At 39.7% G+C, this 13,752-nt stretch overlaps 1 protein-coding gene across 1 annotated transcript in view; it reads left to right on the top strand.

Annotated features, from left to right (window-relative positions):
• Window positions 1–13,752, top strand: part of LOC149263979 (cyclin-C1-1-like) — a 241,976-nt gene that overhangs the window by 205,343 nt on the left and 22,881 nt on the right. Inside the window, exon 7 of the mRNA XM_089427184.1 lies at window positions 4,473–4,517. Within this exon, the coding sequence (XP_089283310.1) occupies window positions 4,473–4,517 (45 nt within the window). The remainder of the gene's footprint in view (window positions 1–4,472; window positions 4,518–13,752) is intronic.

Raw genomic sequence — 13,752 nt, 5'->3', positions numbered from 1 at the left:
TCACACAACATGTAGCACTACACTTCTTTATGATGTCTGTCATGCTGTAGCAACGTTCCACACCATGCTACTCCAACACTGTCATATCTTATCATTTGCTGCATAGTTCACTGTTAAGAGGATTCTCTATATGCTGCACTGGAAGTCATTCTAATACTAGGTGGACAACCTTCATGTTAAGACAGTCCTACCTATCCTCACATAGCAACATCAAACTTGCTGCTCAAACTTTCATATGGCTGTAGCCTTCGATTCTCCAACATACTTCCAAACAGCCTTTGAAGGACTGCGACATACCTTAATAGAACCCCTCCCTAGTTGCGTTACTGCCTTAGGGCATATGACAACCCTTTGCTTCCCTACGCAAGCCCAACTGTGGTGCTATGGCCTGCGACCTAGCACAACAATATTCGGTCCTCAAAACATGTCACAATCATCATGTGTTTAGCCCTCAAACACGGCCTAACAACTAGCTAAGATGATTGCATTTTAGGTCTGCGTTAGAAGTCTCTTTTGCTGTGATGATACCTGGGGCTAGGGCACATTTTGCATCAGCTGTAACCCTTTCTTAGATCTGCGGCTAGGGCACATTTAAGGCCTCCTCATGACAGTGAATTAGGGCATCCATTAGGCAGCGTATAGGAGCAGGTTTAGGCTGTGAAGGAGCCTCTTTACTATGGCCAGATCTCCTCTCTTGGACTGCGGTTAGACCACCCTCTATGGCTAGGGCATCATCCTCTAGGATTGCGTTTAGGGCATCATCCTCTAGGACTGCGTTTTTCCCTTAGAGAGTCTTCTTTCCACTAAAACCCAAAACAAGTGGAGAAGAAGAAATCTTGGGAGAGTTGTGTGTCCAAATGACTTGCAAGGCACTTGTATTTATACCAAAACGTGGAGCACAAGTGGGGCCAGTTTAGTTGCTGGCTGACCTTGACGAATTGTCCCATAACACAAAGAAATTCATATCTCCATGAATACTTATCAGAATCGGATGATCTTTAGATCAATCCTACACCTCTCGATGAGAGGAGTCCAAGAAAAATAGTAGCTGCCATAAATAAGATGACCCACATGGAGTTTGGGCCTAGTTGCCAATTTTAATAATTTCTCAGGTATGATGATATGCTACATTCCTTCGCCTTTTGCACTGGTCATACACCTCTCACCATTCGACATTCCTCTTAAAGGAAGGTGGGTTACCACTCGGAAGGTACTTTAACCATTTTGCAATCAAGTGCTCTTACTTAATGTTTTGGGAATTCTAACACGGACCTTACCAAAGGAGTTCATCATTAGCCCTAGTCTAGTGAGACCTCCTCTGAGGCCTTAGGGTTTTAGGAGGGGCACTACTTGGGAAACTTGAATCAAAGTAGCGTGTCCATAACCATTCCATGCTTAACACTGTAGCCACAAAATCTAGTAGGCCTTGTCGAGGGGCATCCTTCAAGGCAATCACTAGACCAATCGACAACAATAAGGTAGTAGCCCACTGTCACCATAGCTACTAACCCTTTCTCTTTATGGATTTTCACTTCACTAATGAGAGGAGTCCCGATAGATAGGTCACCTAAGAAATTTTCTATGCTTAAAGGTATATGGTGACTAAAAGGCTTCCAAGGGAGGACTCAACTTCAGGACAAGGCTCAAGCGATGAAGAAGAGGCAATGCGCTTCCCTTAGATAAACCAATTTAGGGCAAGCTAGACCTAGGGTTTGAGTAATAGCTTTGAAAAATGAATGTCCCAAGGTCAAGGTTAAAGAAAATGTTTCCATCAATGAGTATTAGCACAACAAAGGCACATGAAACCTTCAACAAGCCCTCAAGTTGAAGCTCTGACGAAACTACGGTTTTATCCTAGGGCAAACCACTAACGAAAGATAATTTATTGATGAAAATAGAAAGAATGGCTACCAAGGGGAATGATTTTGTGAAAACCACTATAACCTTGGATGTTGAAACTTTCCAAGACCAAAAATTCCCCTTCCTAGCTAATTTGCACTAAGCCCTAATTGGGTCGCTTGGCCTTAAGAGGGCGGAATCAGGAAAGAGATGTTGGAAACATTGAGAGGGGGGTGAATCGATATTTCTTAGCAATTAGTAACTTATTAATCCTTTTCAGAGCATTAATTAATCTTCAACATCAATTCAAAAACATAAATGAACAGTAGACAATAGACAATAATTTTTAGGTGGAAAACCCCCTTCGGGACAAAAAACCACTGAACGCTTTTCTAATAATTATATGAATACATCAAAAATACTTCAGCTGCAAGTGAAAGGGAAGCCCCAACTCCCTAGTACTCTAGAAAAAGTGTTCAATTTTCCAGTTCCTACTGGAAGGATGCTGCTACGCTTTGGTCTTATCTGCAGTCAACTGAAAGGATGCTTCTACACCCTAGCGAGCTCCAACTCACCCTAGCACCACCCTACCACCCTGAAGTGTTTTCAGGCTCCAGCCTGAAGGTGACTTCAATCACCAGCCTAGCACCACTCAACCTCCCTGAAAATAATCAAATTGACTATGTGGGCTCTTGTACCAGGGACAATGACCCACTTACAATGAGGAAACTTCGTCAAATCAATATGGGCTCCAGTACCAGGGATAATGACCCAATTACAATGAGTACACTGACAACTTTTCAATATCCCAGAAACCATACGGCAAAACCCTTCAAGACATGAACCAGATTACCCTTCCAGCCACACTGCTGTAGCAAAATAAACAAGTGTACCTCGTACTTCGAGACATTGATGTTAGCCTGCCTGCTATACTGCTGAAGATGAAACAGTGAAATTGTTGATGCTGCTGTAATGAAATGATGAATTCTTGGCCTTTCAACTTCTCTCAAGGACTGATTAGTCTCACTGTTGCTATAGGACTTCTGCAAGGATATTAGTTCCAATACTGTATACTGAATGCCTACTGAAAGATGAGACACAATGCTGATACCAAACACTGCACTGTCTACCTGATTCAATGCTGCCTTAGTTCCTCGAATGAAACCCTACTGTCTGTGACAGTAAAAAGACTACTCTAGCCAGGGTCAATACACTGCTGATTGTCAACCCTCACAAACAGACTAGGCCAGCAGCCAGCCATCAAAACACTGATATGTGAGTTGTAATTAGGTCAAAGCATTCAATGCCTCCTTTAGAATAGTAAAGCACAATATCGAGGATGACTTATGCCAACTGCTGTAGCTTGCATAAATGACTCCAACCAATACTGCAATCTTTATTTATTGAAGTTCTTCAACCAATACTTCTGAAATCATACCTTGATTCAACTGATGCTATATCAAAAACTTTGCTCTTATTTATCCTACTGGTTAGGGTTCCTTATTTGCTGGAAGATTATACTTGGGCCTTTAAAGCACTATAAGATTGATAGTAACAAGACCTTTAAAAGGAGCCAACCATACCTCAAAAATTCCTGTACAGTGGATGCTTCGAGGTAGCCCTTATATGTCAGCTCAATGGAAAGTTTCAGGAACAGATAAATATGGATAGTCTTCAACAAAAATCATTCACCGTTTGCTCTTGATGTCACTTTAATATAAATGCATCAGGTTTGCCGTGTTAACGATTCTTCTTTCAGAGATCCGAAACTTCACGGAGTTGTCTTCTAGGCTTCTGAGCACAGTTAACCGGAGAGATTCAGAAAACAATCCACATTCTCTTGGATAGGAGTCCTGTATAGGATAGAGGATTTGATCTTCTAACTAGCCCTGTTCCAAAACTGTTTTCAAGCTTGAAGTCCTTGCAACTTCCACAAAGATTGTCAATTCAATTTGTCACTGTAAAACCCTAACCGCAGGACTGCAATACTTCGTAAGCTTCAAAATGGAGAGAATTCTGTTCTGAGACATTCGACTCAGTTATTGCATTAAACCATTTTAGACATTCGACTGGATTTTTCATAATTGGTACATATAATTTCATAAAGAAATACCTAGTATTGTTACTGTGCTAATGAGGGGGGTTTGTTTAATAGCTATTTGATATGTTTTTTAGTGTGATTCCCATGGTCTCAATATCTTCTCAGTTTGGTAGGTTACAGCTCTTTTTACTTAAGGAAAAAGTTGAAACTTGGCTTGACTTTGTTGAACGTGGTTACCACATTAAACCGTTTTAGACATTCAACTGAATTTTTCATAATTGGTACATATGATTTCTTAAAGAAATACCTAGTATTCTAACTGGGCTTATGAAGGGGGTTTGTTTAATAGCTATTTGATATTTTTTGCCTTGCGGTCTCAATATTGTATATAATCCCAGTGTATGTACCTGCTTAGAGAATGAAGACATTTATCACCATGATATAAACTTTAGATGTATATTAATGAATATACAATAATCAATGTGCTTTCCATAATTCTAATTTTAGGTAAGATTTTAAATGTTGTTTAAAGCATATTAACCTCATATTGCGTTTAAAAGTGAGCTCTAATTTGGATAATTTTTTGTGTCAGGTTGTTGCAAGATGCAGGTTTGAATGATTTGAAAGTTACGGCTTGGTAAGATAATATGTCAATTCTTGCTTGCATGAAATTGCATGCTTGTATTGTTAAATTTCCATAGAAATTTGCAACTACTTAGTGAATGACTGAAAAACAAGGCAACAAATACTGAAACCTACATGGCCTTCACCAAGATACAAAGTTCTTTAACTGACAAGCAACGGAATAAAACACAGAGATAACAACACAGTCACACAAATCAACACAATAGTTTTTCTTGGGAAACCCAACTGGGAAAACCCCTTCTTTACTCTAGAATTTGACAGAGTTTGAGCAATCTGATCTCTTACAGGGCAATTTATCACACTGCTAACAATCTAGTCCTCGCGCTGTACTAGCTGTACTCACCCTTCTTCAGATTAATTACTCCAGAAGACTTGGAATATAAAGTTATCCATGAGGATACAAGAATATATATTAATGTTGATTTGGAATAGCATCGGATGTGCTCTAGCCATGAAGATTGGTGGAGAGGCTAAAGCACATGAGATCTCCAAGACCCATAAATGGTTTGGGCAGATTCTAACCGGTTTGGGAGATATTAAAATAATTAATATTTTTAATGGAGTTCTTAAGTCTAAACTTAGGAAAAATAAAATATTAATGGGTATTAATATAAAACTGGGTTAAAAGGTTCCAAAAGTCATGGATCAAGCCAAATCTAATCTTAGCCGTTGATTAGAGATTTAATCTCGGTCGTTGATGGACTAACGAGAAAAGTATAAGAGGAGGCTTGAGGGTTAGTTGGAGAACACACCAGAGTGATCAGTCATTCATTTTGCTAGAGTGGGGTTGCTAAGCAAAGTTGAATCAGTGATCAGTAGTGAGGGGCAGTGAGTACGAGGTAGAGAGGCAGGGACAATACTAGGAGACCAACACAGAAGCAGAGAGAGTGAGAGCAACAGTCAGTCCAGGCTACGCAGAGCCCAGAGAGACTGTGTCATCCATGCAGGAAGGCAGAGGGAGTGACGCAGAGGCTCCCAGAGGCTGCATAGTGCCTCAGAGGGCTGACGCAGAGGGTCTTGGGGCTGACGTAGAGGCCAGAAGGGCCAACGCTGAGCTTCAGTTATGCTGGAGAGGGTTTCCTTCATTCAAAGAAAGCTGCTGCAGGAAGTCTGGATGACCCAAGGAAAGATGAGGGATGCATGCTTACATTTGATATTATGGAAGTCATGTCATATGGTTGCAGATATCGTGAACTAATGCTCTATCTTAAGAGCATGATCAAAAGAAAGGATCTCCTCCGTCAATAGGATGCAAGAATGCATGGGTTACATATTCACTAGATGGAATCAACATAATATGTCCTCATGAAGTATGGGTGGTTGACTACAATTGAGGAACTCTAATTGGAAGCTCCTGGGAATGGAATGTGTGAAGAAAGGAAGGAAGAGATCATGGAATATGCGACAATGGTAAAGGCAATCAACATCCGAAAGACCAAGAAGATTTGACTATGATATCTCCCAGAAGGATAAGAAGACTTTGATAGGAAGTCTGGAAAGGATGGAGACCCTTGACAATACATATGTTTAGGAGATGTGTCAACATATATGTAGGATGCTGATGCCTACAAAAATTTGTCATGATGCAAGACCATCACTAAGGTAATTGTGATTTAAGTATTCATTTTTGATTATTGAACAAGTATCTGGATGGGCTTAGGCAGGTCTGCCAAAAGGAAAAACTGTGGATGTCTTCCCAGAGGACCATGTAGAAGGACGTAAGATCCTTCCGAAGAAGATAATATGAAGAAGGCAGCCTGACATGAAGCAAGGCTAGATGTAGATTGATGGATTGCTTTCTGATGAAAGGAATGGTGACATCACTGACTCATGGATGAAAGTGATGGATGGTCTGTGCCCTATGTAGAAGTCCCAAAAGATGAAGACTTCATGACAAAGAAATTCATGACATCGAAGGAAGGAGTTCTTCAAACAGCTGGTTGTCCCATCATCTCCAACTGAGGAGTTGTTGTAGGTCCCTATTTAAGAGGGACCCTGGAAACAAGTTTCTTACTTGGAAGAAACTTGCAAACTCCTAAGCCAAGAGGGAGCTTAGGTACATTCTTTTTGTAGGAATGAGTACATTCCTTTATTGGAATAGATATGTCCTCCCTAATTGAGAGGGAGAGATAGACACATCATTTTGGTCTTCACTTGGGAAGACAAAATGGAGGATTGGGTAATCATTTGGCATTTGATGCTCTTTGAGGATGAGATAGGGCATCCAAGATAAGAGTAGTCGTAGAGGACTGATATTCTTTGAGGACTGGGAATCCAAGATAAGAATAGTCCTGATGGAACACACCCTAAGAACCCGGGTGGGGTATGTTCTGGGAGAGACAATGATGGGAGTGTCTATAAATCATTGGTCTCGCCAACGTTGAGCTCAGATCTTGTTAGTCAAGGCCTTGCTATGTGCCAATGCTGGTTGATATGATGCTATACAAATGGGTTACCAATTCGATTCTTCTATGAGAAATTCTTCAGATTGAGAATGACCAAGCACCATCATGAATACCTCCCTAGTTAAGAAGGAGTGTTGAAAAGTGTAACTAGGTTCGATCTTCATAATGACATGTAATTGTGATTTTATGTAAAAGATGTAAAGGAGAAAAATAAAATTATTGTCATCATGGGTTTCATGAGTAAGAGATTTTATTTTTAGTTAAGGCTCCCATTGTGAGCCCTTAGGGTATTTTGTCATCTAGTCATAAAAGTCTAAAGAGTCATTGTCGTGTAATGAAGGCATATTATGCATTGTAAAGAGTCAAACTTGTTTTGTAAGTCACCCTCCAAGACCTTGTCGCTAGCCCTCACTGAAGTCGGCCTACAACGAAAGGATAAATCTAGAAGATGGAGTCGGCCTACTCCAAGGGATCATGTTGGCCTAATAGTCATAAACCAACCACTATATATAACAGTGCTTGGCCTCATTTAGAGGACATCAATTCGGTGAAGCAAGTCTCTATCTCAAGTGTGCAAATCATCTTGGAAGAAGCCTTAAAGCCAGCGAGGGAAGAAGGAAGGATAACGAAGGAAGGAGTCTTTGTTGTGGACTGTTTTGGACCAGATTACCCTCACACATGTGAAGATTGCAAGACTGACGCTGGCAAGGATAGATCGAAGGTTGCAATCACATAGAAGTGATCTTGTTTGGGTGGAAGTCTTCACTTAAGGAAGACGAGTTAGAGAGAGAAGAGTCTCTCTCAAGGAGAAGACTATTTGAGGAGCCAAATCAGATCTAGGGTTTCTATTGCGAAGATAAAGGGTTGAAGACCTACAAGAAGAGGCCGAGAATTTGAAGGAAGTCGAGAAGAGGAAGAGTAAGAGCAACATTGATCTAGGGGAGAAGAGAAGGCTTGCGACTTGGCCTTAGAAGGGCTCTAGTGTCAAGGGTCTTTGTCATGGTCTTGGTATTCTTCAATTGAAGGTTCTATAAGAAGAATTTTGTTTGGGTTTTCCTCTCAAAGAGAGAGGTTTTGGCCTTGGCTGACAGCCTATACACTGTGTCTCTTGTCCTCTTTATTGTTCATGAGTTGGTAATTGTCTTGATGAAAAGAACACAATAATAACACAAGAAGAGAAGATAATAATCAAGAAGTAAAAAGACACTCACAGGCAATTATCATAATAGAGAAATCACCTATCTATTGATGCCCTAGATTTCTCAACACTTATGAAGGAGCCTAATCATCAACGAAGAGAGAAGGAAGAAGAGCGAAGTCTTTAGGAGGGTTTGGGACTGTTTTAGGGTTGATCTCTAGTCACACGTGTGAAGGAAAGGACTGTTATTGCTACAGAGAAGGCCGAAGTCTGTCTTGCTATGCTAGAAGTCGAATCTAGGAGTATACAAGCCAATACATAAAGTTGAGTTGAAGAAGAAAGGCTTTCTACCCAAGCAAAGGAGATTAAGGGGTTAGATCACCACATGTGCTGTAACTAAGGTTTTCCAAGGAGGCCGAAATAAGGTGCAGGTCTGAAGCAAAAGGAAGTCGAAGTTGAAGAGTAGCCGAGAAGGAGGAAGGAGCAGAGGTTTGACTAAGGATCTCATCAAGGAAATCGTGTCTTGGTCTTGGAGTGAAAAATAGGTCAAGGGTCTTGGTCTTGGTATTCGTCAATTGAAGTCTCTATAAGAAGAAGAATTTGTTCGAGTTTTCCTCTCAAGTGGGAGAGGTTTTGGCCTTGGCTGATAGCTTATATTCTGTCTCTTGTCTCTTTATGGTTTATGCATTGGTAACTTTTTGACAAAGAGGAACACTATAATAACATAGGTAAAAGAAGATCATAATCTAAGAAGTAAAAAACATTCACAAGAAGTTATCAAGAGAAGAGAAATCACTTAATCTCCATGCCCTAGATTTCTCAACATGGTATCAGAGCTAAGGTAACAAAGTCAAGGAAGGGCATCTTATCAAGGGACACTCAAGGATCAAATCTCTAGGAAGGCATCAAAGCGAATCTAGAAGATCATCTTGAAGTCATGATCTACAAAGAAAGTATCAAAAACCCTAGATCAAAGAAGAAGTCTACACTAGAAAGAAGTCTTGGAACCCTCAAGAAATCTCAAGATATCTCAAAGACCCTACTCAAGTTAAAGGACTTATACATCAAGTAAGACCAAGAACGTTGTCATCAAGATTCTAAGGTGATCTCTCTCTCGTTGAAGCAAGATCCTTACCATTGAACACATCATCATGAAGTCATCATTGATCTTCATCAAAAAATACTCCACCATCAAAGGATCCAAAGGGATCTCCCTCTCTATGGGATAAAGGATCATTATTGAAGAAAAATATCTTCATCAAGGAGAAGTTTTCTATTCTCTATATCAACATTAACATCAAAGAAGCAACAAGGAGAAAGAGCATCCTATCAAGTAAGTATATATATGTCCACATTTGAATATGTCAAAATGCCTTTTTGCAAGGAAAGCAACAAATTGGTTGGGGCTTCAAACTATCTTGCATGGAAGAAAATGATAGATCTGAACCTCATTGAAAATGAGGTTATAAAACATGTCAAAGGATCAATCACCAAACCAGCAAAGGAAGATGCTCAAGCTCTTGCAAAGTATATGAAAGGGGAAGTTAGGGCTCAAAGGATTCTCATAGAATCCATCAAGGATCCCTTCATCCCATATGTATCAAAACTTGAAACTTCAAAAGAAATCTATGACAAACTGGTAGAGTTGTATTCAGTAAGCACTGCTAAGGCAAGAACTCTATAAGCTAAAGATGTCAAGGGAAGATGGAATAGCCTCATTCTTTATGAGGATATCTGAAATCAGGGATCAACTTCAAGATCTGGGAGAAGTCATGTCTGATAGAGAAATGACTACAATTGTACTAAATGCACTACCACGAGAGTGGGGTAACTTTACTTCAAATAGTTATGGGAAGAAAGAAGCTACTCCATTCCAGGATCTATGGTCACTGTGCAAGATTGAAGAATGTTGACTAAAGGCCAAATCTGATTTAGGAGTAGGTGAGGAAAATCAAGCTTATGTTGCAATGACAAGAAGAAAGGGTACATTTGGGAAGTCTGGTTCTCGGAAAAATAAAAGGGACATGGTTAAGATTCAATGCTATGGGTGTCAAGAATATGGACACTATAGGGGAGATTGTCCTAAGCTCAAGAAGGATAGTATCAAAAGAAGAAGAGAAGAAGCCCATATCACCAAAGAAGTGGAGGAAGCTAAAAAGAAGAAGTTTAAAAAAGAGGAAGTAAGAGATCTCTACTATGACTGAGATAGTCTTCCTCACCTAAGCTCTTTTCAAGTTCCTATTCTTAAGTCTTCCGTTGTAAGATATGGCTATCATGATTCACTAAGAAAAATGATGGGATGCATCAAGGCATCATAGAAGCATTGAAATCAAGAGCTCTTGACATCATCATAGATAAGCATGAAAGATGGTTGGAATCTATGGCAGTCAACTATGGAAGGGTATAGCTTTTGGGAACCTCATTGGAAACAAAAGTGACACTTATGGAAAGGAAAAAGTCACCCATAACAAAGCTCATCATACATTAGTCAAAAGGAAACATCTGCTGGATGGGCATACTCTATATCCTCAAGATTCTCTAATGGAATCTTGATTGAAAGGATCACCTATCAAGAGGGGAAGCAAGTGTTTTATCAAGAATTCCAAACTTGTGGAATTCATGGGATGATGGTATGATGACAAAAGAGATTAAGCATATCAAGGGATTGAAGTTCTTTCAATCAAGGAAGTTGCTGAAGAAAGTCTGGATGACATAAAGGAAAATGAGGTATGTATGCTTACATTCGATATTGTAGAGTCATGTCATATGGTTGCAGGTAACATGGATCAATGCTCTATCTTGAGAACATAATCAAAAGGAAGGATCTCCTCCTTCGAAGGGATGCAGGAATGCATGGGTCACATATTCACTAGATGAAATCAACATAATATGTCCTCATATGTAATATGAGGTGGTTGACAATAATTGGAGGAACTTTGATAGAAGTTCCTGGGAATGAAATGTGTAAAAGAAAGGAAGGAAGAGATCGTGGAATATGCAACCATGGAAAAGGCAATCAACATCTGAGAACCAAGAGATCTGACTAGGATATCTCCAAGAAAGATATGTAGACTCTGATGAAGTTTGAAAAAGAAAGAGACCCTTGACAATATATATCTTTGGGAGATGTGTCGATATGTATGCAGGATGTTGATGCAAACTAGAAGATGTCATGATGGAAGACCATCACAAATGTAATTTTGATTTAAGTGTTCATTTGTTGTTTTTGAACAAATATGTGGATGGGCTTATGCAAGGTTGCTGAGGGAAGGTCTATGGATATCTACCACCATCGATGCCCATGTAGTAGGATGAAAGATCCTTAAGGAAACATGGCATGAAGAAGGTAACATGGCATGAAGGAAGGCCATATATGAACTGATGGATCACATTCCGATGATGACATGATTGATTCATGGATGAAAGTGATGGATGGTTTGTGCCCTATGAAGAAGTCCCAAAATATGAAGACTCTTGAATCAAGAAGAGAAGTTCATGACATCATGAAGAGGAGTTCTTTAAGCAACTGATTGTCCCATCATCTCCACTTGAGGAGCTGTTGTAGGTCCCTAATTAAGAGGGAGCTTGGAAACAAGTTCCTTACTTTGTAGAAACTTGGAAGCAAAATTCCTAAGCCAAGAGGGAGCTTAGGTACATTCCTTTTGTAGGAATGAGTACATTCCTGTATTGGAATAGGTATTTTCTCCCTAATTAAGAGGGAGAGATAGACACATCATTCTTGTCTTCACTTGGGAGGACAAAATGGAGGATTGGGTAAACGTGTGGCATTTGATACTCTTTGAGGATGAGTTAGGGCATCCAAGATAAGAGTACTCGTAGAGGACCGCTATTCTTTGAGGACTGGGAATCCAAGATAAGAATAGTCCTAGTGGAACACACCCTGAGAACCTGGGTGGGGTATGTTTTGAGAGAGACAATGATGAGGGTGTCTATACATCATTGGTCTCGCCAACTTTGAGCTCAAATCTTGTGGAGAGATAGAGCTGTTAGTCAAGGCCTTGCTACGTGACAATGCTGGTTGATATGATGTTAAACAAATGGGTTACCAATCCGACTCCTCTTATGATAATTCTTCAGATTGAGAATGACCAAGTACCTTTATGAATACCTCCCTATTTAAGAGGGAGTGTTGAAAAGCGTAACTAGGTTCGGTCTTCATAATGACATATGTAATTGATGAAAAAAAGAAAATAAAAATTATTTTTGTAGTACTTGATTCATGGGTTTCATGATCAAGGAATTTTATTTGAGTTAAGGTTCCCATTGTGAACCTTTAAGTTTTGTCATCTAGTCATAAAAGTCAAATTGAGTCAATGTCATGTATGAAGTACCCTTCTTGGGCATGTTACATTTTTGTATGTCATTAAATGAATAAGAAGGCCCTCCAAGACCAAACAAAGATACCTCCTACAGTCGGCTTAAAAAGGAATAATGAAATCTCTCAAAAGGACATGTCGGTTCACACTCAACTCATCTCGGCTTATATATATTGGCAAACAACTATAAACAGGCAACTTGATCTTATTTCCGAAGGTAGAATTTCGGTGAAGCAAGTTCAGTCTGAAATCAATAAGTGCGAGGATCACTTATGAAGGGGCCTAGTCATCAGCGAAGAGAGAAGCAAGAAGAGCGAAGTCTTTAGGAGTGTTTGGCACTGTTTTAGGGTTGATCTCCACTCACACATGTGAAGGAAAGGACTGTTATTGTTGCAGAGGGTTGGAAAATCAGAAAGGCAGTAAAGATTTTCTTGATCTTGATAATTACTTGTGATGTTTCTTATTATTATGATTCTTTATATTTTCTTTCTTTAGTTCATCAAGCAATTACCAAAAGCAGCAACACATAAAACAATGAACACAAGATGTAGGCACATGCTAGGGAAAAACCTCCTTCGAAGGGAAAGCCCAGTCAAAGTAATTCTTCCTTTCAATAGTATTCTTTGAGACTCTTCACCCTAGACCAAGACCAAACCTTCCCTCCACACAAGTCAGCCTCTAGAAGATTGACCTCTTTCCAGCAACTTCGACTATGCAGCAACTTGCAACAGTTAACAACGTTCGACAACAATTCAACTTGGAACATTCACTTCGGCTTTGCAACAAGAGCCTTTCCCAAAAGGACATATCTATACATGCCTAGACTTCATCATCATGCAAATATATTTCATATCATGTGTTAGTCAAACCCAACATCTCAACAATATCAAATAAGAGTTAGGCACACAATCATTTTGATTACACTAGGGTTTGATTAGACAAAGCACACACATACCAAGGAAAACATTTTAAAGTCAATATAAGGGTCTTGCTCACACATTCCACCAAACCCTAATGAGCTAGGGTTCCAATGTAGAACACACATTTCACCAAACCCTAATGAGCTAGGGTTCGTATGTAGAAACATAGCAAACCCAACATTACCAAAACTTCAAAGGTTTGGATTTTAGACCTCATCATTCAACCCTAACAAGTTAGGATTTCTAGATCACACCAAAATCCCAAACGAGACATTATCAATAAAACTTCAACTAGCATTTCACAATCACCCTAAGCAACTTTTAGGATTTCAGATATTCACGTTAGCATACCCTTCGGATAGGGTTTTCCAAAACTTGTCCAGGGTTCAACATAGTCAATCAAGAATATGAGTGGTGTGGGTAGATT

The sequence above is a fragment of the Pinus tabuliformis genome, chromosome 6, assembly GCF_031772625.1.
Source record: "Pinus tabuliformis cultivar Carrire ecotype Pingquan chromosome 6, CPIR1, whole genome shotgun sequence".
Taxonomy (NCBI): domain Eukaryota; kingdom Viridiplantae; phylum Streptophyta; class Pinopsida; order Pinales; family Pinaceae; genus Pinus; species Pinus tabuliformis.
Note: the sequence above shows the minus strand (reverse complement) of the source record. Positions and strands in the feature narration are given on the sequence as shown.